General features: G+C 36.4%; 1 protein-coding gene across 1 annotated transcript; it reads left to right on the top strand.

The window, feature by feature from the left end:
• Positions 1 to 3,117: 3,117 nt before the first annotated feature.
• Positions 3,118 to 27,832, top strand: LOC145556145 (uncharacterized). Its single transcript, XM_081617798.1, has 18 exons — positions 3,118 to 3,505; positions 5,887 to 5,966; positions 6,537 to 6,587; positions 8,500 to 9,015; positions 9,150 to 9,408; positions 11,582 to 11,643; positions 13,690 to 13,869; positions 14,434 to 14,485; positions 14,573 to 14,854; positions 18,466 to 18,576; positions 19,328 to 19,519; positions 20,180 to 20,455; positions 20,732 to 21,352; positions 24,115 to 24,590; positions 24,668 to 24,728; positions 24,837 to 24,905; positions 25,298 to 25,769; positions 27,270 to 27,832. Exons 1-17 carry the CDS (start codon positions 3,233 to 3,235, stop codon positions 25,382 to 25,384), a joined length of 3,648 nt encoding a protein of 1,215 aa, XP_081473924.1. The 5' UTR covers positions 3,118 to 3,232; the 3' UTR covers positions 25,385 to 25,769; positions 27,270 to 27,832.
• The last annotated feature ends 28 nt before the right edge of the window (positions 27,833 to 27,860 follow it).

The following is a 27,860-nucleotide window of genomic DNA, read 5'->3' on the forward strand; positions in this document are numbered from 1 at the left end:
GGGGAGTGGGCTGCCGGTTTCTGACTGACTTCCCCTTCTCTGGAGGAGTCTTCTTCCCCGACTGGCCTTTACTTGGACCAGCCCGGCTCTTGGTGATCAGCTCTGTAATTTCACCCTTGAAACTTGTCATGAATCTCATGAGTTCGTCTCGAGTGACAGGGGCTGATCCAGCGGCCGTTTGGGTTTCCCCTTCCGGCTGCCCAGAGGGTCGACTTGGACCCGCCTGGGAGGCACCCTGCTCCAGAGTGTCTCTGGGCCGGATGCGTTTAGTTCTGAGAGAGCCGTCTTCGGCTGTAAAAGCTTCGACCTGAGGATCTTCATCCTCCTCATGGTCTGTAAAAACTTCTGGGTCTTCACCAAGACGGTTAGGGGGCGGTACAGACTCTTGAATCATCTTCGAGGTACTCTCCCCACAGACGGCGCCAAATGTTTTGGGTGATTTTGTCCCTTGGGAGAGTTACGTCACGAAGTCTGATTCCGGCTGAGTTGCACCTGCAAAATAACGGAGACTCCGGGTGGTTGGAGCTCCGCCTCCGACGGTCAAGTTAGTAACTTGAAACGGAATAAAGAGAACGGAAATTTAGGTAGGGATCTGCTCGGATTCCAAGCTCAGGTCTTTCTCTGATGTGAGAGAATAAGGGTGTAATAAATGATTAAATGTGTCCCCAAAATGGGGAAATATCTCCTTATTTATAGAGTCGTTGGGAAAAGCGCCCCTACCTAGGTCACTTGACCTAGATTTTAGTGGGCTGCGCCGTTTTACGGCGCTCCTAGGAATCTGGGCCTTTGAAGGCCGCCATTTCGGAAACATATCTGAGGGCGCCAAGTGTCAAGAGGATGTTGGGCCACATGGGCCATCCTAAGCTCGACACGTGGCGACCTCTCATTGGTCCACATGTCAAGAGGATGTTGGGCCACATGGGCCATCCTGAGCTCGACACATGGAGAGCTCTCATTGGTCCACGTGTCTAGGGTAAAAATACCCTAAACAGTGAGTTTATATACTTGCAAGGAGGGAGAATGAAAGGTTGGAGATGATAAAAGGACAATTAGACATTCAATTAGGATGAACAACTGAAATATGTATTGAAATTTCATTGATGGGGAAGATGAGGAGTTTTGATTAACCCATGGTATACATGAACTGGTGAACATACCCAGTTTCTCGTCTCCATTATTCTTTTTTTTTTTTTAAAGATTAATAAAATAATAAAAGATATAATATTAATAAAACCAGTTTAATTAAGATACTAAAATCATTTCATCATTATCAAAACTGTTTGTCATACTATTAGAAATATTTGCATCGTACCAAAAATTTCTTTTCCAAACTTAAAAATCAAAATAATATTTTAAATCAGAAAATTCCCCCTTTAAGAAAATAATAACTATACATAAATTTTACGGGTATTACAGACCTTCCATGCGGTCAGCGGAAAGGGGTATTCCCAGCATCTTCATCATTAGTTGCGTTGCTCTGATTCCTTATCTAAGCACCATCCTCCATCCTTCTAGACGGCTGTCTAGAGGTAGATGACCTCTTTTCTTCCAACTACTTTCGAAGTTTGTTCAGAGCAGCCTTCAGGGAGGCAGCAGTAACTGGAGAATCCTCGACCTCGTGGAATGAGGCGATCAGAGGATCACTAGAATTGATTGTTGTAGCTATATCCTCTACATGACCGTCCTGACCAGGGCTTGAGCCGGCATTAGGTGTCTGACCGTCTATTGCCATTGCGAACGAGTATCCCCACAGACGACGTCAAATGTTTCAGGGTTTTTTTGGAATCCCTCGGGACACTGATCACGCTTCAACTGGCAGCAAGACTCGAACACCTGCAAAACACGAATATTACGGTGTCGGAATATTCGCCTCCGACGATTAAGTTAGTAATCGGAAATCGGAAAAGCTAGATAGAGAAAGTAGAGAGAAACTAGAGCTATTTAGTGCTCTATTTAATGTTATGTTATAATCCACCCCTCCCATCATAAATGATTGTGGTATTTATAGGGGTGGGAAACTGTGCCTTTTAGGGTTATTGCCCTAGAATGACGCGATTTAATTGTCGCCGCAATCAAGTAGGGCTACGTGTCTAGGGGTCAGCGCCGTTTTGCGGCTTTCTCGGGATTTGGGCCTTCTGATGTAAGAAGCCCCTTTTCTCTTATTTCAGGTGCTCTTCAAGAGCTTGACGTGACGCCCTCTCATTGGGCCACGCGTCACCACGGGATTGGACCACGTGTAAAGGGTAATTTTACCCTAAACACTAAAATAAACTAATAATAAAAATAATACTAATCATATATTTTTAACCATAATCATAATTTAAAATAATATTATTCACGGAAAAAAAATAATTAGAAAACCCAGGCTTCCGCCCAGATTTTCCGGACAAACCAGGGAGAATCCGCTTGAAATTTCCAGATCCTCCTTGGTTTTTCCGGAAATATTAGGCGGATCCCAACTTCCGCCTAAAATTTATGGAAAAACCAAGGAGGATCTGGAAATTTCTGGCGGACCCTCCCAGGTTTGTCCGGAAAATCTGGGCGGATGTTTTGGGTTCCGATTTTTTTTTTAAAAGAAATTACTTGCTCGCCGCTGCAACTAACACCTCCCCTGCCGACTAAGTTCCTTCTTTCGTAAGTCACCCTTATGCGCCGCGGATTAGCCATCCCTTTGTGTAGGCGGTTGTAGGTGGTAGTTGATGAAGGTGGTTTTGTTTTGTTTGATTTTTTTTTAAAAAAAAATTTTAGAGAGTAAGAGAGTTAGAGAGATTAAATGAGAGTGAATGAGGTTATAGAGTGAAAATGAGTGAGTCGTTGAGTGAAAATTCCGTATTTATATGCTAGGGGTAAAAATGGAATTTCCTTAAAAAAAACGAACGTTTCCTTGTAAAATGGGAGCGACGTTTAACACCCATTATCATGGAGACCCACACGTAGAAAGACAAAACTACCCTCGTAAACCTCACATAATCACACTCTCTTTCCCACTGACAAGAAATCCCCTTGGCCCCTCCCCCAAAGCGCCTGCCAGCTAATACGTGCTCACACACCGAAATTTAAGAATTTCTACATCTCATTCATTCATCCTTCCTTAAACACAATAACATTATAATTTTTTTATAATAAAAAAACCATAAACACTTGTTCTTTCTTCCTCAAATGCAGACTGATTTACCATACTTGAAATTCCTTTGATCGCTGAATTTCCGCCATTGAAGGACCTTCAATTTCAATGTCGAGTCGCTACAATAGCCCTTCTCGTAGCCCTGGAAGAGGCACTACAACAACGGCGGCTTCGGCGTCGGCGAGGTTGCAGCTTGGTGCTGTCTCAAGGCTGAGATCTTCGTCGATTAAGAAACCTCCTGAACCTCTTCGTCGTGCTGTTGCTGATTCTCTCTCTTCTTCGTCTTCTTCGTCTTCGTTTTCTTCAATTTCTGCTCTTTCGTCTCATCATCCTTCTAGTAGTCCTTCTATTCATGCATCCGAAGCTTCGCGAACTCTTCGGGTTTGTTTTCGTGGTTTTTTCTAGGGTTTGTTTTGTCTGCATTTTGATTTTGAATTGCTTGTTTAGAATTCTGCTTTTTAGGTTAATTGTTGTTTTGATTGTAGTTTTTCTGTTGTGGTGGATGTATTTTGTTATTTGTTATGTAATGAATTGGATTGCTTGATTATATTTGTTGAGAATTTTGGTTTGGAAGTTAAAAGTGAGTGCTTTGGGAGGATTTATTGTGTGCTTAATTGAAATTGTGGCAATTGGGGATTGATTTGATATGAATCTGAGTGCTTTGAGCTTCTTTAATTTGCACGAGCCGAGTTTTCGTAATTTGTCAGGGTGGTTGTGAAGTAGGGGAATGCAATGTGGGACTCTAGTATTGCGACATGAAGACTGATCATTAATTCTTCAGTTTTACTCATAGAGTGACAAAACCTTTGATTATTCGAGAATGCTTTGTGCCTAGGTTCATGGACCGTGTTTGTCTTAGTGCCACTGGAGCTTTTTCAGAGGGTACTATTCTTTCGTAGGAGCTGTTAGAGTAGGACTTTTATATTCGCTTTTTAAAATTACTCCGTAGTCTACGACTTCAACCTGTTGTGCATGTTATGCGCATCTTGTTTTGGAGGCCTGTTGGTGTAGTCATGAAGCATGGTCGATAAAGAAACTGATTGGTATGATAAATATGATTACCTTTTAGGCAAAGAATTTGTTAAATGGAACCAAGGAACCAGTATATTTATATGTTTCTCCAACCAAGTTTTATCTTGGCTTTAAGCATGCAGAATGGTATTGTTGAATAAATCGATGGTTTTGAGTATGAGCAATGAGCATGAGTTTTGCCATTGGAAGAATTACCTTGCAAAGGAGTTATTAATTTATAGGTGGTCATCAAGGATTGTAATCAATTCCTAGACAGTAGGTTTTATTGAGGGCAAAGATATAGTTTTTGAGGCTGTATGGTTTTAAGGAATCAAGGAAAAAACAAAGTGAACACCTTTATATATCTGTATTGCTGTTTTATGTTTTATTTTTGTGATATTCTCTTCACTTTCAATTGTTTTTTGACATAACACTTTCAATTGTTCAAAACCCCCAAACCCATGAATCCTAGTTCCCCACCCCATTTTAGGGGAATGGCTGATTGAGTATTCGAGTTGCCCCTTATTAGGGAATCAGGGAACAAAGATGTCTAAATTATACCAAAAGAAAATCACCACCTTCATTCCTTCCTCAAACAAATTCATTGCCAGAGCCCTCCTCACCACTCTCATGACCAGCTCTTGCACTACCCCCCAAACAGTTGTATCAGTCTGGAGAAAAACAAGAATTTAATTTGTCCTGATTAATAATATCTCAGAAAACTCTATTCTTGATGAACTTATTTTCCTTATGCAGCAAGAAATTGTATTATTACTTATTAGTATTCTGGCATATCTTCATTTCTTCCTAGTCCTAAATCCACATATCCTTTAAGTTCTTGAAGATTGAGTAGTAGTTAGAGAGAATCTGACAAGGGAATACCTGTTCAAGGTTGTTTTAATCAGGTTATGAGCTTAGCAATATCTGGTGTGCCTCACAACCAAAGGACTTTTTACTTCTACTAGTACCCATTTTTTCCTTTTATTTAAGTAGGGTTGCGTTATAAGGGAAGGGGAAAGAACTGCAATGAACCTGTGTAACTATAATTTAACTCTGCCCTAATGTTTCAATTATTCTTCTAGGGAAAATAGATGGTGTGTGTAATTTCTAGAATACGAAAGACAGTTATTTTTTTGGGACTGTAGCATTGGCCAGGATTAATACTAACAGGCCCCTTATATCTCACTGGATCTTTGTCTGCACTGTGGAACCAGTTGTGGATTCTACCCGCATTTTCTTCATTTTCATGTAGTGTGCAATCTTTGGGGGAAAGTTTTGCTCCTTTCAGTTTTGGAATGCAGATGCGTCTGGTGAGGTTTAGAAGAGCTAGGAATAAAGCAGTTTGGAAGTAATGCTTTGCTGACTATTTTATGTTCTGGGAATGTGAAATTTATCTTTCTTGTAGACTATATCTGTTATGGTTTTTAGGAGCTACTCATATTCAAATATTAAAAAAAAGGGGTGATGGTGCTATAGTTGCTATTGTTGGAGGACAGTAGTATAGCTTGTTCTCTATCTTTTTACTCCTGGTCAATTGTTGAGATTATCTTCTTCTATGTGATTTGATATTTTGTACTTATAGGCTTATTATATTAGTGGTGAATTGCGGATTCTGTTAAATCTCATTTATATATCTTTTTTTTTGTGGCTTTTACATATGAGTTATACCTATGCTTACATGTTAAATAATTTTGTTGACGAGATGAAACATGTTAAATGATCAAATAACTGATGTTCATGGTGAATATCAGGATTATTTGGCTGCTCCATCAACGACAGACCTTGCCTATTGTATTATATTAGAACATACTCTTGCCGAGAGAGATCGCAGGTAGCTACTTTTGCTCACCATCTCATCATATCCAAAACAACTTCCATGTATTGATTATAAGTACACATTTGTATTTATAGAATATGAACACAATATCAGACATTTTTTGTACAATGACAAATTGATGTAGAATGTTACATCATTTAAATAAAATTAATCAAAATAAAGTTATAATCTCTAAATATTTAATATATTTTACAATGCCTAATTAACCTCAATGTCTTTGTTGTAGGTTGTGTCTATATTTTTGCATAGGTGTATGCTAAGTCAATTTTTACATGTCTAAATATTAGTTATTCTATTGCATTAATAAAACAAGTACTTAAAAAAAAAACTGTTAAACTAATAAATTATTTTATATATATAGTCAGTGCATTCTCTGCAAGAATATGTCTTAGCTTATTTTTGGCTCTATTGATCTATATGTCAGAAAAAGCAGTATGTAAGGGCTATAAGTTTATGAGTTGTTACACCCTGTGATATGTAATTGTCTTTTTTGAGACATCAGGCATCTATGGTTTGATGAGAACAATGACAGGTTTAGCCACTGATTCTTATTTATTTGTGTAGCCCTGCAGTTGTTGCAAGGTGTGTGGCACTCTTAAAACGTCATCTCTTAAGGTTTGTTTATCTTCTCTTGTTTGTTTTATATGATAATATACTCGTGTGTGTTTCTACCCACTATATGATAGAATTGCAGCTACAAACCCGATTTAATATTGATGGGCGTTAGAACGGTCGCACATTCAACAGTCCACACTCAATCAAACAAATTTATAAACAAACACCTCACAAACCAAGCACAATGATAAGTAAGGGTTTGGTCCACAAGGAACGAGATATAATTGCTAAAGATCTTAACACTTAAGCTAATTTGAAGTCTTTTGGTGATTGGGGGTTCGTCAAGTAGACATACAAACTATAGTTCTAAATCAAGTGATAAAAGACAATAGGGAATGAGATCCACTTAACCTTGGAAATTAAGCAAATTGGGAGTAAAATAGACAAGAGATAGCAAAGACAAGAGATATAATTGCTAGGAGCGCTTGACTTGCACGCCCGCTCGTGCTTACATCAAATAGAGGCAGATTCGAAAGTTGCAGGTAGGAGCGCCCGCTCTTGAAAGGTTGCCCGCCCGCTCCCCTGTTCCTTATCAAATGCAGAATCCAAATGTAGAGGAGGAGCGCCCGCTCCTCCTAAGGTGCACGCACGCTCCTCACAGGCTCGGATTTGGGCAGAATGTAGGTGATCATGAAGGAGAGCCCGCTCTGGGGAGGTGCACAACATGACTCAAATTTAAAATAGACCTGATCCAACCTCACCGAACCCTACCTACACACCCGAATTGACACCTCTAATTGCTGCACTACTCAGACATTTTTTTCCATTTTAATTTTTAAAAGTTTCCAAAATATGTACTCCTAGTCCTTTTCACCTTTAAATCTTATGTTACTGGCAAATTTAGGTCGAATATAGGAGTAAAAGGTTGGATAAAAGCTAACAAAATAATTTGCGACTAAAACTGTATGTTAGCTTAGATAAACTTAAATTAGGGCCAGCAGTTTCATATTAATTTAGAAGTTCAGATAGTGGCAAATTTAGTTTGAAGTCTAGGTAAGGAGTGTTTAGGTGAAAAGAAGGAAGTGTTGGTTAGAATATCTCATGGTTGAAGAATAAGAAGAGAGCTGTCCACTTCTCTGTTCCTATGCTTTAAGCTTTTTTTTGCACGCTTAATTCCACTATGGAGTTAAATTTGCTCTCTGAACTACACAAGTTATTGTTAGTTGCTGGCATCTTTGATGTGATTGTTGTATCCTGGAGCTTTTTAGTGGCCTTATGTATTTACGTCTCCATGTTTTGAGCCAAAATTTTCTTGTTCCCTTGAATTGTATCTTTTGCTTTTGTGGATCTATTAACCAAAGAGTGATTTTTTTGCTTCTAGTTCTGCACTTGAATGTACTCTGCTTCTTGCTTGCCTTTTGAATGTGGGTAGCACCCTCTTTTTGTCTTAAACTCTTTTGGTCCGTCCTTCACATAGTAAAAGATCTATCAAGCATGGTAAAAGATCTATCAAGCATATATAGAATACCATGTTGGAGATTTTCAATGTTGGTATGCCAATTTGAGAGATCCAGTTCACATATCCCAGATGTCTGGAATGCTCACAAACCTCAAGCTATACGTGTGGTTTCAAATTGTAGTTCGATTCGCTGTGGGGGGGGGGGGGTGTCAGTGTGTCACAGCAATGTATGACATTCATGAAATCGGTTGTCTGCCAGAACATACCTTTAGTGCTTAAGGAGTTAGATTACTGACAAGTCTGCCATTATATAAAAATAGTTTAAAATTTTAATAATTGCAACAAAGGCTATAAACTATTTACCTGATTGATTGTTCCAGAGCTAGGTACTGTTGTCATCCGCTGCCCTATCTTTTTTCTTATGTTTGTCTTAGGTGTTGGATGAGTGTTGTTCCTTGATACAGCTTTTGACTTAAAACCTTGTGTTCTTTTTTCCCCCTGTCTTATGTTCAGATATAAGCCTAGTGAAGAGACGTTGCTGCAGATTGACAAATTTTGTGTACAGATAATTGCTGAATGTGATATTGGTTTGAGTCGGAAATTGTTGCCATGGTCACACTCGTTGAACCAGCAATCTAGTGCTGCAAAGGCTCCGGTCAATGGTGCGCCTGTGCCTGTTTCTAGCTTTGCTTCTGCATCACTTATGAAGTCACTAAATTATGTTCGCTCCTTGGTGGCACAACATATTCCAAGACGGTCATTTCAACCAGCAGCTTTTGCAGGAGCCCCTTCAGCGCCAAGGCAGACTCTTCCTTCGCTGTCATCTTTATTGAGTAGATCTTTCAATTCTCAGTTAAGTCCTGCAAGTGATGGAGAATCATCAGGAAGGATAGATACTACTTTATCTGTTCCTAGCCAAAGAAAGATTGAAAATTCTGATGGAGTTGAAGATCTAGAATATATTACTGCTGATGTTCTGAAATGGCGCTGGAGAAGTGATCAAGACTCTGCTGCTAAGTTAATTGTTGGGTAATTACTAATGTTGTATATATCTAGTCATAGCTGGTATTATTGCATGTTGTAGGTCTCTAATTAAGAGTTTGAGATCATTATAGGGTATTTGTATAACTGTAGACCTAATCATAATATTTGTTTTGGTGCAGTGATAAATATTTTAACACCCAAGACTTGACGAGATCTAATTTGCTTGACGTAGGCGCAGCTGCCCTACTAGTTTCCGACTTGGATACAAAAAAAGGCCAACCGTGGAGGCACTTTGGTACTGCTGACATGCCTTATCTTGATCAACTGTTGCAGCCCTCCTCAATGTCTTCAGTCACCAACAGTGCCTCTGCTCGTCATCACTTGAGAATTATAACAGCATCTAAACGGACCAAATCTGGGTCTCAGCAGATATGGCAAGTTATTTTTGGAAGTGCTCCCCCCCCCCCCCCCCCCCCCCCCCTTCTCCCCTTAATCTGGTTTCTTTTAATCTTTTATACAGAAGTAAAGGCATTTTTTATCTGCATTTATACACACTTCTTCCTTTATTTTACCAAGTTAGAATTAGTGTTGTGGCCACCCTTTTTGTCTCTTGATCAGGAAGGAAGATATATATATGGTGTGCTCTCATTGTTTTACTTACAGAAGCACATAACCCATGGATTTGAAAGCGATGAAAACTTCAAGAGGGATCTAAGAATTCCCCAAGAGTTGTTTGGTTTAAACTTGGATGTGTGAGAAAGAACCTTGGTAGTAGTGAGAGAAAAATAGCCTGCTATAAGTGTTATCGTCACCTAAATGTTAACCTCTTCCTTTTTTTAATGAGTTGAACTTCATGAAGGAAGAAGAACTAGAGGAGTGAGAATAGGTGACATGATTCTAGTTGGCTCACCCATTGGAAAAAAAGAGGCTCTTGTTGCTGAAACTGAATTAAAAACTTTATGGAATTTATTTAAAATTGGAAAAAAAAAGAGGCTTTACATGGATGACTTGTTTGAATAGGCTTAGGATAGGTAATAAACTACAATTGCACACATTTGTTTATGACTTTATGTCCTTGTTAAGTTGGTGACAACAGGTTGTATTGTTTTTTGCATTGTTAGTTATGAGCTTTCCTTTAGAGATGGTTGTATTGTTTGCAGAGAAACATAGGTGTCGAGTGTCATGCCTTATTTTATCTATGCCCTCTTGTGTCTAAGGTTTGCGATGTAGGGAATGTTGTTTTTTGCATATTGCTTGGACATTTTTTTGTTACTATAAGCTTCTTGTAAGAAATGCTTTTCATTTGAGGATGATTTAAGTGTTTAATCCTTTTCCAAGCTCGACAACTACTATATGCAGTGAGAGACATCTCTTGTATACTTATCCTTTTTCTTCGTTAATTGCACTTTGAGGCTTTGGCTTTGAAGTATGTCTGAGATGTTAGTTCTGTCCTGGAAGTGATATTGGATAAAGCATGATGGAAGGTTTTAAAGGTCTCCCTGTCAGAACAAATCCCTTCGATTATAATTTTATTTAAACTACAATATATTGCAGCTAGGGAACCATGGGTTGAACATAGTTGAATTGCTAGAAATCTTGCCAAACATGGTGGACAGTCGAAAGCTACCAAGTGCTGAAATGACCTAAATTAACAGGCCACTTTCAGAGGGTAGAAACACCATATGAACCTTAAGTTAGCACTTTAATCACATTATCTTTATTTCCTAATATATTTGTGGCTAGACAAATTATTTCAACTTTTGTAAGATATAGTTGGTATTGTAAGAGTTAAGGTGACTTATATATGGAGATGACAGATGAGTGAAGTAACGTGAAAAAATTGAAGTTTCTAAAGGTTTTATATTTCAATAATGAACTGTAACTCCTGAACATAAGTCATGTGGCCTGTACTTAGATTGTGGTCAGGTAATGAAGATTGTTTTATTTAGTTCAAATCTTATAAGAAGATGGACAAGGTATTATAATGGTTTGTATCAAGAATTGAGGTTTCATAATGAAAAAGGTTTTAATGGTTAATCAAACATTTTATTACATAGCAACCTACATATGGTCCAAAATTCTATGAGGTGGATGAGGTACTTTCTACCTTTTGTTACACTATGGTGACTGCTTCTACTGCCTTTTACCAACATTGGAGTAGAATACTAGAATGTGTTGTACATTGGTTGAAGGGGGTGGTGGTTTTTTTTTTTTTTTTGGGGGGGGGGGGGGGGTTATGGTCCTTCAGGGTAGTGTGAAACTAGCTGCTGTGGTTTTAAGATGAATGCATTTGAATTTTACTATTGTTTGGCTGAATAAAGTTTATTTCCTGGAATATATTAATGATGCTAGAGTCAAATTTATTTGTAATTGGTATGACGTTAACTGGGAAATTTATGAGCACAGAAGTCTAGGATGAATTTTCTATCTATCTAATTAAAACAGTAAATATGGATCTTTGAATAACTAAATGATCTGCTCAAGTAATGCTGGTGGTTTAAAACAACGCAAATACCTTGAAATGCATATTCATTGTGCAAGTGTTTGAAGTATTAATTTTGGTAACTCATGTTGAATCTCATAGCTGGTTCTCTTCTTTTTAATCAGGGAGGATTGTTCAGTGAGCACATTTCGGCCACGGGCACGACCATTGTTTCAATATCGTCATTACAGGTAGGGCATGAGTGCTGAAAATTTCAATTCTGCTGAACTATTTCCACTTCATCTTTGCTTAATAGTGCTATCAGAAATCTTACAGTTGCCCTTCACTCGTGGAATGATTTTGCCTGTTTAGTTGCTTCATTTCTCCTTACCATACAGAGATGCATCTGAGTCTTATTTGGCTCTATAATGACTGTAATTCATTTTATCTGTTCTTTATTCTCTAGCGTAGAAGCAAAATGTCTCTTCCTAATTCCTATTGTAATGATGGTGGTTCTCATTTGGTGCATTGCTGTCTTTTCTTGGTCATTATTTAATGTTTCTAATCTCTATGCTTTCTTGATCACATGAACAGATGCATGTGGTTGTATTGTGCTGCATTTATTTTGAACTGTTGAGGATGATGATACTGTTGGTCTGTATTGTTACATTGGGGATACTTTGCATATGCTATCAACAACTACTCCTTTTACAGATCCTGCTGTGTTATGCCTTAGCTCTTTCCAGAAGACTTCTTGGGAAACATTGTCGGGGGGGAAAAAATGAAAAGAAGTTCTTCTGTCTTTTTTTGGTTGACACGTATTCCCTTTAGGGAAGTTATGTTTTTAGTTGTCACGGTTCTTGTTAAAGTTTTGTATTGTTACATGACAATTATACTCTCCCCCTTTCTCTCTTCCACATAATAAACCCCTTCTCTCTCTCCGCTATATCACTCTTTCTCCTCTATATCCACTCTTTCTCCTCTATGTTTCTTTTATGAATTCATTACTCTGTATGTTTTTTTACCCTCCAAAATCATCAAACAAGAACAATGAATATAGTTTTCTCCGTTAAAAGCATCATCCCTTTCATTAACCGCAAATTTATGGAAGTTTTTTTTTTCAGTTCTCCATCCCAATTGAAGCCACCGAGCTTGAAGTTTTAATAAAGCCAAAAAGCAATCGTGAAAAAAAAAAAAAATCAAAGTAGTTGCTTGCATAATAGTTCCTGCCATTGTTGAGTCTCGAGCTTCTTTATAATCTTCTTTTCTCTCTCCTCTAGAAGTTTATAGGTTAATTTTATTGATTTAATATTTTATTTTATTTTATTTATTTATTTATCTATCCAATGTGGATTTAGTGCAGTGGGTCTTCTTACAAGAGGAGAGAGATTAAGAAACAAATAATTAAATAAAGACGGAGACTAATTTTGAAACTGGAGGCTGTTCGAAGAGTATAGTAGGTTGGGTAATGTGAGGGAGTAAAGTAGAGGGCATTTTAATATTTTACATATCCTTTGCTTCCTTGTTATTCCATATTAGTGCCAAAATGAAATGCATCTAATGATCCTTAGCTCTTTATTGTTCTCAACACTCTATGTTCAATTCTGTTTATTTATATATATTTATTATCTGGGTTGTTGGGACGGGGGGGGGGGGGGGGGGGTTGAAGAAATAAGAAATACTTACGAAACATACAAAACGCTCAAGATAGAATGATAAATTCACCCTTATTTTATTTATATTTTCTTATCACCTATATAAGTGCAAGAGCTATCATTGTCATGCTTTGATTTTAGATTATCATCATATAGGTGATAAATTTTCTTGGCTGCTCTCTCCTGAGTTGCTTGCTAATGTGGTATAATTATTGGGTTCTAACTTCAGACTTTAGGATCAGCTTGGAATCTTTTATGCTAATTGCTATTTCCTCTTTTAGAAAATACATATTGTCCATATCTGAATGACAAATGTGTTGCTGAAACTGTTTACAATAGGGTCTTTCCTGTTGTGGTCAATTTTAACCAAACTTTAGTAGATTAAAACTGTCACATAACATGTCCCAATAATGTACCACTTTGTCACTCTGGAATTATGTTTCTACTTTGGTCTTTTTGAGTGCGTGTGAGGCTGTGAGATTGTTAGCCTTGTTATCTGCTGATAATATATAGCATGCTTTACATATAAATTAATGGTACTTAAAAATTAATAGGCAAAAGCCATAAAACTAGAAAGGTTATATGAACTTCCATGCTTATTTAGAGTTTTCACTGAATGTTTGTAATTTTTGCATGATTCAGTGAACAGCAGCCCCTAAAGCTGAATCCTACCGAAGTGGGTGAGGTCATAACAGCTGTTTGCTCAGAGACCTCCATGCCAACTGCAAATCTAATGACAATTTCAACAGGATTGAGTAACCATCGCACAAAGCCATCCATTGATGTGGCTGTCAGTGTCCTTATTAAACTTGTTATTGACATGTAAGTTCTCTCACTCTTTATCTTTTGGACAGTGCCTATGTTACTATTATTGGTGTACATGGTCTTTGGTTTAATGAGATTCTCATTCTAGATTTTAATGTTTCCTCTGCAAATACAAAATACATATTAGTAATGCTTATTTTATTTATCACCTATGGAGTGATCATCATCAAATATATTCTAGATTAAAAGAAAATTATACTTGGTTTTCATTTATAATTTTGCTTTTCATTTCATCATTTTTTTCCACATAAAAAGGGAGATCCTGTTTTATCTTTTTGTACAATATATAAAAATGTTTTCCCTTGTGTAAATTATTATTTCACATTATCATGAATTATAGGGTATTATCACTAATAGGTTACTATCCACTGCTCGTCAATTGTCATATAACATACAAGTAAAATAGACATTTAACATTTGTCAATTTTTTTTAAGATTCGCGGCTTGTGATTATTGTATTCCTAGTAACCACCTATAACATTTGTGAGTTATATGTGATTGTTTGCTGCTTCTAACTTATTTTGTTGGACTAAAATTATTTCTTTGCTTTTTTGTTTGCAGGTACATTTTGGATCCTGGATCTGCTGCTCCTCTCACTTTATCTATGCTTGAGGTACACTACTGACTGGATACACCTTTCTTATAGTATTCTTGTAAATTGGTATTTGTGCCTCTTATAACCCTAGGAACTTGTTTTCAGGATATGGTTTGCTCTCCCAGACTGTCTTCTAGGACTCGTGCCTTTGACTTGATATTAAATCTTGCTGTTCATGCTCACCTATTGGAGCCTGTTGTGCTGGATGATGTTACAACTATTGACGAAGATTATCCTCAAGACTTATCCTTGGACAGCGAGGCTCAAGTGGGGAGTCAGAGAAAGAGAACAGATTCTAACAAAAACGCCGGGGATTCCTCAGCAATTGATGATTTTGAATCCTGGATATTAAACATCCTCTATGAGATTCTTTTGCTTCTAGTTCAGGTATGTTCTGTCGTGCTTTGCTATTTTTCGTTTTCTTTTTTATTTATTTTTTTTTACATTATTGGAATAGTTACTAAATCACCAAATGACCCCTAGCTTGAATCTAAAGAACATACCTTCTCTTGGGGTATGTTCACCAAATGACACGCTTCATCTGAGCTTATTGGAAGCCGAATCTAATGATTCTAGTGGAGGAGATGGATTCAGGGATGTGTTTCTTTTGTGTATTTTTGAGTTTTATCTAATGAGTTTCCTAGGTGGTGGTTGTACTTCTCTTAGGTTGAGGCATGGTGATTTTTGTTCAACTTATTTGTCTCTTTGGTAGTTGTCTAGTTGATGTCTTGAGCGGGATGCATCATAGGGGAGTAGAGTTTGGTTAGGTTTTCATATTGGTAGACAAGAGGTGCTTGCTTTTCTTTAGGCCTTAGGGTTTGTATTAATCTCAGTCAAATTTACTTCTAATCTACCTATACACTTCCTTTTCCTTTTTAACATTCTGGGTATTGCTAAAAGACTAAAAAGGCTTATGAGAGGATTTTGTGTGTTCTGCTGGGGTAGATGAATGAGGAGGGATGATCATGTGAAATGGTTTGATTGTAGATGTAAGTAAAAGGATGGCAAGGGTTTAGGTAATTTGGTGTTGAAAAATATTGTTTTTGTGGAAAGTGGTTGCATTGCTTTCTGTTTTGGAAGCAAGAGATGTGGAGCAAATATGGAATTCAATGTAATGGATGGAATTCAATGTAATGGATGGAATCGATGGATGCACTATCAGTTTTTCTGGTTCATTTCACTAGTCCTCGGCAGTTAGTTCACCAGTTTCTTTTCTCTTTTTTATTTTTAATTTTTTCCCCTTGGCTAATTGTAAGGTGGTAATGGAGAGAGGAGTGTTTTGTGGAAGAATTCTTGAGCAGGGTTACAGTTCCTTTCACTAGTCCTTGGCAGTTAGCTCACAAGTTTCATTTTTTTTTTTTGTTCTCTCTTGGCTGATTGTAAGGTGGTAATGGAGAGAGCAATTCTTTTTGGAAGAATTCTTGGGCAGGTGTACAGTACTTCGTGGATTTAGTATAATTTTCTGCTTTCTATTTACAATCATCTGCTCATTTTTACTCCTATTTCCTTCTTTAAGGCTAGGAATGGTAAAAGTTTTTCTTGGAGTCTTCATTTTTGGAGCATCACTTTTGATAGGAACTTGGGGGGACCTTAAAAACTTGCTGGGTATTATTCTCCTTTTGTAATTCCCAGGAGTATTTTGTTGGATCTTCTTCTTTGAGGAAAGTTTGATACACACCTTATGGGTAATAATTATATCCACCGAATTTGCTTTTAAACCGGCTCGATTCAATCCTTTGGGCTTTCCATTGGGCCTTGTTCAATTATATTTTCCTTCGTTGGACTATATCATTTTATGAGTCAACCCTTTGTTAGTAAAATGCCAATGTCAAGATAAGTCGAGAAATTTAATTTTGGGTGTAACAAATGCCCCCTTGATTTGTGTGGTTGATGACGTTTGAAACCAGACAAATCATGACTTAGCTTAGCTAAATTATAGAAGTATTGAGTCTGTTTAAACGCTAACATTAAGAAATACAGAAAGCATTCAACATAACTTCATGTAATATATAATTAAACATGTTCAAAAGAAAGATCATTTCAAAACGTAAGAGTCTTGAATCATGAATGCTTTTGAATAAGGCCTAAATATATACAGAAATATATTTATTGAGAGGCCTCCTAGTAACCAGCATCATCTTTGATTTTAGCCAGCACCTGTTGTAGATTAGAATTTTCAAAATATCCTTCAAATTCATCATCGCTAGGTTCTAGCAATTCCCGATTAACTCTGTTGTGATAGATGATTTCATCTTCCTGGCATGTGCACTTGTACAACATGGTGTGTATCTCTTATAATACTTGCTGGAAAATGAAATCGTTCTATCCAGCAATTTCATATCCAAAGAAGGTAGATAAACAGCCTAACTTCCTTGCCCAACCTTTGCAAACCAAGGCAGCATTGGACCCATCGCTTGTTAACTGTTTTGTTTAATCTGTTTCTCTTCATGTTCCTGTAGTTTCGTCTCCACTTAGAGCATCTGTCGGCACCCAGGTGGTGATTTGCACATTCAAGTACCAAATTCTTGTAACACATAACCAGATTTTTCAGCCCTAGACCAGACTTGAAAATTGCAACTTGGTCTGGGTTGATCTGGGTTCATGTGATGAACTTCAACTCCTTCAATTTCTTCATCATCACCAACGTGTTAAGATTTTTTTTTCCTTCTTATTTAAATATATATTATATGAAGTTAAATTGAATGCTTTCTATATTTCTTAATTTTAGTGTTTAAACACTCAATACTTATATAATTTTGCTAAGTTAAGTCATGATTTGTCTCATTGTCTGGTTTCAAACGCCATCAACCACTAAAATTATGGGGGCATTTGTTACACCCAAATTAAATTTCTCAACTTATTTTCTACTTTGGCACTTGACTAATAAAGGGTTGACTCATAAAATGATATAGTCCAACGATGGAAAATGTGACTTAACAACAAGGCCCAAAAAGAAATCCCTAAAGATGGAATGGAGCTGGTTTAGAAGCAACTAGAACATTTCGAATTTTATGAAGACCGGCGCCAAGAGACATAACCGTCCGGCGTTTATTAGAGTTAGTGGGATAAACCGCACTATATGTGTCTATAAATAGAGGAAGATGTCTAGGAAAGAAGTATTAGCAAATCAATCAACAAAAGCATTTCATTTTTTTAAAGTAAAACCTTAATATGTGCTGAAGATTAGGCCGTTCCTTCCAATTGTATGAACATGGAGGTGATCTTTCCTTCGACTTTACAATTGTAGCCTTGACTTTATCTCTCAATTAATGAAAAGCATTTGCATCTTTTGTCATATGTTTACCTATTTGTTTCTTTAGCAATTTAACTTGTTTAATTTATTTGAGGATAACTTCTTTATTGTTTTGTTGAGTTACGTTAGCGAGGTTATCAATCATTTGAAACCAGTAACAATAGGGGCAACCCCTTAATACTCTAGAACAAGATAGGGTATTTGACTTGTTGGTAAAGAAGACTATTTACCTCAACAAGTTTTTTGGAGACTCCTTTTGTTAGAACACCTATTGAAAATGCATTATTGTCATCTTTTTCATCTTTTTACTTCCATTTGAAAAGCTAAGGTTAATCAGGTGAAAGCGTTTGTTTGGGTTATTTGATTAGGTTGGATTGGACTTTGGACATAGGACATTTTCTAGTGCATTTACACCCCTATCACTGGGTTGTATGCTTGGTTACCACTTCAGTATACTAAGTTAGCCCTAAGTTTTTAGCCATCTTTGTCTTAGCCGAGGGTTCTCATAATATTATGAAAAAGCTATATTTTTCCTGGATATACCTTTGTAGCTGTCTTCTGTTCTCTAAAGACACTTGATAAATATGTGCTAGTAACGCAAGCAGCTGAAGTATAGTTGTCATATATGCTTGTAGTTAGTTAGATAGAGAAATAATGATGTATCCTACTTGTTTTAGATTGTTAAACTACCTCATTGAATTTCTGGTTTATAACTTCTGTGATCTTATGTGTTTGAAATTCGCAGATCGAAGAGAAACAAGAATCTGTCTGGGCATCTGCTTTAAGTTGTTTGCTTTATTTTGTTTGTGATGGAGGCAAAATAAGAAGGATTCGACTGAAAGGCCTTGATATAAGGGTGAGTCATTTCCTTTCGTAAATAGGGTCTATATTTTGCTTTTAATTTTTTAGCTGCGTGCTCTTTTGAAATTATTAGCTGAAAGAAACGATCTGATGGCAGCTTTCCTCTTTTATTCTCTCTCTCTCTCTCTCTCTCTCTCTCTCTCCTTTCTCTGTCTGTCTTTGTCTCTTTGTGGGGGGGGGGGGGGGGTGTTTGTGTTTACTATCACGAAATGTTGATGTTTGTAGATTTAGTTGTTTAATCTGTATGGCAAGCGTTTATTTACTTTGACTAGCACACATGCTGATGCAGAACTATGACCATAAATATCCCTAATTAATTGAAAGTGGAAGATTTAAAAAGTTGATATTTTGAATTATACAGTGAAATTAATTAGACAACATTTTGCTTGATATCATTTGCTTCTTTAATTAATAAAGTTTTTGATGCAGAGTGGTACGAAACTATAATTGCTGCAATTAGTTTTGTACTAATACTTGATGAAAGTTGCTTCTCAATTAGTAAACATATGCTGTCAAAGCTATTATAGTACTTTATAACATTTGCTTCTCTGTAATTAGTAAAAATATGCAGTTGAAGTTAGTATAGTAATAGTACAAAAGTAAATCATTTGACATGGAGGATATATATACTTTCAAATATTACCTACCTACATAATCGAAAATCGAGAGAATGGATTAATTTACCCTATGCTCTTCTCAATGGTTTAATCCGTTGACTGGTATCTCTTGTTTTTATCCATTTTCAGGTTGTAAAGGCATTGTTAGAAGTTAGTAGAATGAGCTCATGGGCCGAAGTTGTCCATTCGAAGCTCATATCAATATTAGCAAGGATGTTCTATGATCTTCCTGATGAACAGGGTACAATTACTACAAGTACCCCCAAATTCCTTGCAGAGCAAGTTGATATGATTGGAGGGATTGATTTTATCTTCCTGGAGGTATGCTGTCATTTGTACAGGATCTTAACTCCCCATGTGTGCTTGTCTCAGCTCCTCTATACCCCCTTTTTTTTTCTAAATCAGGAAAGGATCTGATTAAATGGTTTGTTAGTTGTAGAATTGCTTGAAATTCTATTGTTGATAGACCATTATAATCGGTTCAATATTTTGCCAAAAATTTGATCTCACTCTTTTGATGATTCAGACACTCGGACTGCAGATTAAACACCCTTTTAATTATTTTTATTTTTTATATGTTAATTTCCTTCCAATTCTACATATAAAGGTATCCCTATTAATTGCTGGGGATAGATATGTTAGATGTAATGTGTAGTTGTGTACTGTATTTAGATGGAATAGACAAATTATTAATTTATTTGTTGACATTATCCTTTAAGTGTAATTGGGGCATTGCATAGCCATTGATAGGATATTTGAGATAAAAAAAAAAATGATAGCCAATTAGTCTTTTAACTAAAATTAAATTCTCATTCCAAATTTAACTGATATAAGCAAAACTGCAAAAGAATATAGTTCACTGTCAGTTTAACATTTTCTGTCAAGGATGTTCATGTACGCTCTAATATTTCAATATTCTGTACTTCTGAGTTCCAAGTGCACTTTTCCCTTCTAATTTTGTCTTGTCACTTTTCAATGCAGTATTCACTTGCTAGAACAAGGGAGGAGAAGAGAAATCTTTATTCATTGCTTTTTGACTATGTTTTGCATCACATTAACGTAGCAAATATTGCTACTGGAGGCCCTGAGTATTTAGTTGATGAGATTCAACCCCTTGCGACTTTGCTGTCTCTTGCCAATGCTCCTGAAGCTTTCCATATTTCTGTTAATCTAGGAGTTGATAGAATTGGAGAACTCTTGAGAAGATCAGTTTCTTCTGCATTGTCCAGATACTCAGACAGTGAACAACTGAACACCGTAATCTTCTTCATTTTGGTTCCCTCTTTATTTCATCTTGTATGATTTATTATCTGCAAATGTTCATATGAATTAAAGAATTTGTTCTGTGATATTATACAAATATTAATTGAGACTTATTAGCCATGCGTTTTCTTGAAGAAATCCTGAAGCTGTTACTTTGTTGCTGGTTTGTTAATGGTTTTGGCCTTTATAGGTTGTTTGTCAAATGTTACCAATCTAAGCTTCAAGATGTTCGCATTTTAATCTATTTTGGTATTGCCTTCTTATATCCAGATCCTCGAGAAGGTTATGAGTGAGTTTGATTCAATTATAAGCTCATTTACTCACCTACAGAAAGAGTTTTCTGATATGAGACAGCACACCAAATCATATAAACTTTTGAAAAGCATTGACGATGGAGTCATAGGAAGAAATGTTAGCAACGACGCTAAATTATCGTGGGCTACATTGCACTCTCTTCTTCATTCTGATAGAATAGCTTGCCGTCAGAATGGATATATTTGGTTGGGCGATCTGCTTGTTTCTGAAATTAGTGAGGGGAGTGATGGAAATTTGTTTTTGAGCATCAGTAGCTTGCAGCAGCAAATTGCCTTAGTTGACCTGAAAGATTCTTCTGCTCTCTCTGATATTCCAATGTCTATCTGGCTTATGTGTGGCTTGCTGAAGTCAAAGGACAGCACAATCAGAGCAGGGTTCCTGTTTGTTTTGGAAGTACTTCTTATGCGATGCAAGTGTCTTTTGGATGAGAATGAGCTTGAGGGTTCAACCAGAAACGGTGGCGATAGTCTTCCAGATCATTGCCTTCAAAAGGCAAATTCAGTGATAGACATCATGAGTAGTTGCTTGTCTTTAGTGGCTCAGATAAATGAGACTGATCACTTCAACATCTTGAAGGTATACTCCTCAATCCTGCTCCTACTTTTATACTCAATCCTGGCTGCATTGATATGTCAGTTATAAATTTGTGAACCATTGCCCACTAACCTGTTTACCTGACCATGGTGTTCTTGATACAATAACACTTTGGATACGATAGGCTTCTAGTGTTTTATGTGAGTAGTAGAGATTTTAGATAAAACAAAAATTGTATGTTTCCTTTTTTTTTTTCCCCTTTTTTGGGTGTTTTCAAAGAAGCGTGTACATGGGACAGTAAACTATTTGCTCTCATTTGTGCAAAAAGAGATACATTTTCTGCCACCATTATAGTTGTCGTGGATTCTTATTATTTCTTACATGGTACCGTTTCAAAAAAATAATAATAATAATAATAATAATAAAAAAAAAAAATTGGGGGCTGGTTTCATGGACGCTAAAAATTCTCTAGTTCTGTTATATAAAATACTAAGCAAATTTTTGTGATGTCAATCTTAGTAGTCCATAGAATAATATTACTATATCTTGTGTCAAGAAAAACTATCTTGGTTAGACTCAGAAACATGATTTATTACTATTTCTTGTGTCAAGAAATACTATCTTGGGGGGTAAAGAATAATATTGCTATATATGTGCAAATCACTATTTCTTGTGGCATGTTTGAAGTGGGTTAGATCAAGTGAGGGTTGGTAATGCATCAATGTAGGCCATAGGAAATGAAGTTTAATTTAGGAACTAATAAGTTTAAGTTGGGGACTCAGCATTTGAAGATCAAAATTCCACCCATTTATGCACATTGGCCCATAACTTGTTTAGAAAGGATCAGTGGTGGATAATAATTCTGGTAATTCTATAGTTCAACAAATATCCTGTGGTCAACAAATGAGTAAAGCCTTTTTCTCTTCTGGGTTGGGAGAAGCAGTGTGTTAAAGTAGGGATATTTTTGGGATCTTCTCCAGTCAAGAGCCGCCTGGCTCTCATACATGGAAAGGAAAAAAAATAAGAGAACATGAAGGGAAATGATTTAAGACATCGAGAAAAGGATTTTGAATCTTATTTATATGGTTTAAATAGGGAAAATAGATCTTGAATTGATTCACCTTGATTAACATCGACTATGGGAAATAAGGGAATTTATTCCTTTTTAATTTTTTAATTCATGGAAACCGAAGGGCCCCCTGATTAGTATAGAGATTTAGATGGATAGGATTTGGGAATTGTATATTTCCATTACAAATAGCTTTCTTCTGTCCTGTGTTATAAGAGTCTCATATCAACTATTAAGGAAAATTCTCAGTAAGAACATTGGTTTGTTAGTGAACTGAATTATGAGAGAATGGTTTCTAATGCATAGTAGAAGTAGATACATTGATTGGAATGACAAAAAGGAATAGATTTCTATTCAATATATTATCTCTCTTTCTCTCATTCTATCTGCTAGAGTTAAAGTGAAAGATCCTAGGCTCTGAGATCATCATTCCCATTTTATTTTCAGTATATATCATGATTAGTCTTGGGATTAGTCATGCTAATTGATGCGAAACGCCGTCCCTGATAATGACCTATGGCTATCAATGTCCTATATAAAATAAAGAAATCGAGGTGTTAGTGTTTTACTTTGATCAAGAGCTTGGCTCAACTTATAAAGAAATACCTCAAGGTCCACTGGTTTCTCTTTTTGTATTCCTCTAAATGCAAAGACCAGCTGGACAATGTGCTTTTCGCCATGGTCAATCTTTCCTTTTTGGATTGAAAGTAAGATTTCCAACTTTGAGTCTTTTATGGATCTTCTGAGCAATTGGGTCTCAAAATTTATTTCTCTGAGAAGGATCCCCAAATATAAAAAACTGTATAGAAGATGGAACTGCTGAAGATGCTGCATTTTATGCCCATAGAACCTATAAAATAAATTAATTAATTAATTAAAAAAAAAGCCAAATGTTACTTTCCAAGCAAACTAGAACTGATTGAATTTGATCTTCTCAAATACTTGAGGGCAACACCTCAAGTTTCTCTGTAGCTTGCATCATATCGACTATACTTGGATATTAATGATCAGTTTTTGATTCAAAGAATCAGCTCATTTTTATTGAAAAAACGAATATCTTTCAAGTATAAAGTGCTATCTATATCTCTACCACTACTAGGTTGCTTTTTCTTTCTAGGCTTTTTCATAACTGATCTTATATAATCTACATTAATATCTGTTGTATATCTGAGGGAATAAAATCAGTTTTTTCTTGAATATCTGACCCAAAATTTTCTAGACAAGTTCCTTTTTTCTGTGATCCAAGCTTTTTTTTTTTATTTTTAATTTATTTTTAATTTTTTAATTTTTAACTTAAAAATTCCGTTTCATCAGCAAAGAGCAAGTCATAGACTTTAGAGTAGCTTTTGTTTTCCATAGACCTGGCTATAGCCCCCTCCCCCCACTGAACTTTTATTACTCATTGAATTAATTTGATCATCTTTCACCAAAAACCCAAGAAAGCTTCAGAACTTTTGAAATTTTGCATTACATATTGATTGTTGCTGCACTGAGCTTTTTGAGCCCACAGCTATACATATTTGAAATGATGTGCCTGTATTTAGGCAGAAGGAACCTTTTGAATTCATGGGATGTGTTCTTTGTTGTTTAAGCAGTAATTACAATAGTTAATTCTTGTGTGTAGCTGTATTCTATGTTTGTGTAGTCTAAGCTACTATTAGTATGGCATGAATGGGAAACGATTTTGAAGATGTTTCTTTAAAATGAAATATGATTATTTGCCATCTCTGTGCAGATGTGTGACATTCTATTCTCCCAGCTCTGCCTGAAAGTCCCTCCAGCATCTACAGATGCTGGTCATCTTGGTGGAGGTCCTAATACCATGGATATTAACAATAAGGCCAATTTAGGCGAATGCGTTCCCTTGCAAGAGACTATTCATCGTAGAGGACTTGAGGATGTTGATAACTCCTGTAGATCATTAGTTTGTGAGACATCATCGATGGCCGCTTTGCTTCTTCAAGGAAGTGTTGTTGTTCCACTGCAGTTGGTTGCACGTGTTCCAGCTGTTTTATTTTATTGGCCCTTGATTCAACTTGCTGGTGCTGCCACAGATAACGTTGCTCTTGGAGTTTCTGTTGGCAGCAAAGGAAGAGGAAACCTCCCGGGCGCAACATCTGATATTCGTGCTGCCCTTCTTTTACTTCTAATTGCAAAATGCACAGCAGATTCTGATGCTTTTCAAGAAGTTGATGGTGAAGATTTTTTCAGGTAATACCTCGTTTTTCTGTAAGAGATTTATATTGTCCATGAGTAAGTCAAAGAAATGAGCACTTTCTCTTTTGCAGACAACTTTTGGATGATACGGATTCGAGGGTGGCTTATTACTCTTCTGCCTTCCTTTTGAAGGCAAGAAATTTTATTTTGTGTCTAATTGTTCTTTTATATGTGTGACTTTAGTCTCTTCGAAATAGCTATTATAAATATTTACAAATAGTTCTGTATACGTAATTGCAGAGGATGATGACAGCAGATTTTGAAAATTACCAACGTAGACTTCAGCAACTTGTTTTTAGGGCTCAGCAGGTATAGTCTAACTACTTCCTCCAATTTTTTTTTAATTGCAACGTTTGAGATTTTGCACTATTCACACAAGCTCCTTTAGCCACCTTTTGTGATCTATACGTTAGAAAATCAGTCATGTGGGATCTTGTTAGGTTTGGCTTGATTTATACTTTCACAATATTAATTATTTTATAATTTTTACGAATGTATAATAAAAGATATTAATGATATAATATGTGCATTGGCAAGCGAGAATGACTGTTGTATTACCAAGGATAAAGAAAATAAGTACCTGTGGTTGCATGCATGATGTGACTATATGCAACTCTGTTTTATCTCCTGTTTTGGTATTATGATGGATCTATCACCTAGCTTGACTGTCCTTATCTTTTCTTTTTAACTCTATACTGCAGAGCAACAATGAAAAACTGTTGGAGAACCCATATCTTCAGATGCGTGGGATACTTCAGTTGTCAAATGATTTTGGTAGTGGATTGTAATGAAAGAGATTTTGAGACGTTGCTTGTCTCTCGATGCTCTTGGTCTTGTTTTCTGTTGTTGAAAGAAGCAGAGAATGTGACTGAGATGTGGGGTTAGGAGCAAAATTGTGTCTTGGTTTTGACCATTTGCTGTTTAGGTTATGATACCCTACTTTGGCTCCCACATTTCGGGTGAGAGGTATCAATGAAGATGATATAAGGTCTGATTACTCTTCAGTAGCTAAACAAAATGAAGTTCAACATTGGGGTGAAGTTCAGGATTAAGGATACATTTATGAATTGAAATTGTGAGCAGAATTGCTGTAAAGTTTTATCAGAGGCTGACATCAGTTTATGTTCCTCATTCCTTTGGTTGCTTCACTCACATACGACTTCGTCTGCACAGGTATCTCTGCTTCCTATGTAGTTGTTTCTGTTGGATAATTGTTGGTCATTTTAGGTAGAGATGATATTTCCACGGTTTACTCTTCAAAAAGTGCTTTTTTTATTAATTTAATTTTAATTGTTAGTCATTTTTTGTTTTAACTCCTGAATTGTTTCTTAAATCAAATAATCCTTAATCAGGGGTAGTTGATTTAGAAATTACTAGGATTCGAAGTACCTATTGGAGCAAACCAAAAGTGAGTTCTAAAAGTCAATCAAATAGATTTTGTTTATTCTCTTCTTACAACATGTCTAGCCAGCCAGCAAATAGACCTGATTGGTCCTCGTAAGGCTTTCCCTTCCTTGAACCAAGAGGCTTGGACTATTAGTCCGCTTAGAAAACAAGGCTCGGGACAGGGGCCTTACCGTCTCTTATATCAGAGTTTGCTTTTCCAGGCTCCAGGCTAGAGAAAGGCTATTGTATATGTGCTGTTAGGAAAAGGAGTTAAAAGGCTGACATTTTTTTTTTTTTTTTTAAGTAAGGAGAAAGACCCTGACCTGACCGTACCTCAACCCTCACGGTTTTTTTGCTCCGGTATTTGCAGGTCAGTCACTTTGAGAGTGAAGGGAGAGGGTAAGGGATCCCCACCCTCAAAAGTGTCCCTAGTGGGGATTGAACCCCCAACCTCAAGGTTGAAAGGTGACAATCTTACCACTAGACCAAGCTTAGCTTGGTGTTAAAAGGCTGACATTAGGTCGTGACTTAATGTGAAGACTTGAACTACATCCATACATACTTTTAATAATAGATAAAGCCACTATCATACTGAATTATGATAACGCATTAGGAATTCCCCTCGTGAGGAGGGTTTCCTAATGTTTTTTTTTTTTTTTTTTAATTTTTTATTATTTATTATTTTTTTATCTTTACCATTGTAAATAAATAAAAAAGGATTACGATAACAAACACATGTTCCATACTCTTTTTTACTCATTCTAGGTCAACCCAAAGAGAACCCGGTACTTGGTTGGAATAAAGAGGGCAATTGTTTATGAGCTAGCTAAATATTTGATATTTGACTATTGACTCTTACATGATTTTTTAGACATTCAACAAATGAGAATGCTAGATTTTTGTTTTATTATCTTTGTTTGGTTTAATTTACACTTTATTGTGGCCTTGTGCGCAGGTGGATTCTTGTAAAAAAATTTTCTAGTGAGATCTATTTTTCCATAGACAAAACTTGTAGATTGTCATTTTTGGGAAATGATCTTGAGCCTCACCCATACCTTGAAACACATCTCTCCCTCTTGGTGGTTGGCAATCCAAAGAGGTCAACCAGACATTTTGTTTATTTATATGTTTATGTTCATGAATTGTTGAGTCAACTGCTCCCGTAGATTGAATATGTTGATTGTTGTGTTTTAGATCTTATATATCTGTTAACTTATACAATCTTGCTTGTAAAAATCTGTACTTGGTGTTTTCAACATTGTTTCTAATTATTCTCTGGATTCCCAGATCTGGATATGATGTTTGGTTCATTTTTGGAGAGTGATTGCCTGAGTAATACCCTCTGTTAATTGTACACTGGAAGAAGAGAATCTTGGAAAAAAGAGACCCACCCTTGCATATTTCCAGATTCCTTACGGCGATTTTTATTAGCCTGGTGAAGCCTCCCTGGCTGAAAATTTTTAATGAAAGTTTAGTGGAACTCGGTGACAGCTTGTAACAATGACTTCTTGTAGCATAATGATCAACTTTGAAGCTAGAGATAGATGGGAAGGGTGCACATCTCCGCTTTTAAGGGGCTGCTTCCACCAGAAAAAGGGCGTCAATATGATACGCCTGACACATATTTTCTTTAACACCCATGTAATTTATTCATTTGATTTGCGCTGTAAATTTGTAGTTTTGCCTTTCTTCCTGATGCAGTTTTGTAATAGGCAATCCAGTAATTTACTTTAATTTATTTTCTCTCCTATGTATCATATCCAATTTTGACGTACATTGGGAAATTATTCACCAAGTATGTTGTAATTTTTGACATCTTGTATAGTGAAATGTTTCGAGGCAAAGCTTGATATCAGGTTATGAAAACACATCGCCTTT

The sequence above is a fragment of the Chenopodium album genome, chromosome 8 (assembly GCF_948465745.1).
Source record: "Chenopodium album chromosome 8, dcCheAlbu1.1, whole genome shotgun sequence".
NCBI classification, from domain to species: domain Eukaryota; kingdom Viridiplantae; phylum Streptophyta; class Magnoliopsida; order Caryophyllales; family Amaranthaceae; genus Chenopodium; species Chenopodium album.

Bases quoted from the DNA above. Each gene is read 5' to 3' on its own strand.
- LOC145556145 (XM_081617798.1), top strand. From the start codon at position 3,233: ATGTCGAGTCGCTACAATAGCCCTTCTCGTAGCCCTGGAAGAGGCACT. The intron at 14,486-14,572 runs GTACACTACTGA...ACTTGTTTTCAG, and splicing joins TCACTTTATCTATGCTTGAG to GATATGGTTTGCTCTCCCAG. The intron at 24,906-25,297 runs GTATAGTCTAAC...TCTATACTGCAG, and splicing joins TTGTTTTTAGGGCTCAGCAG to AGCAACAATGAAAAACTGTT.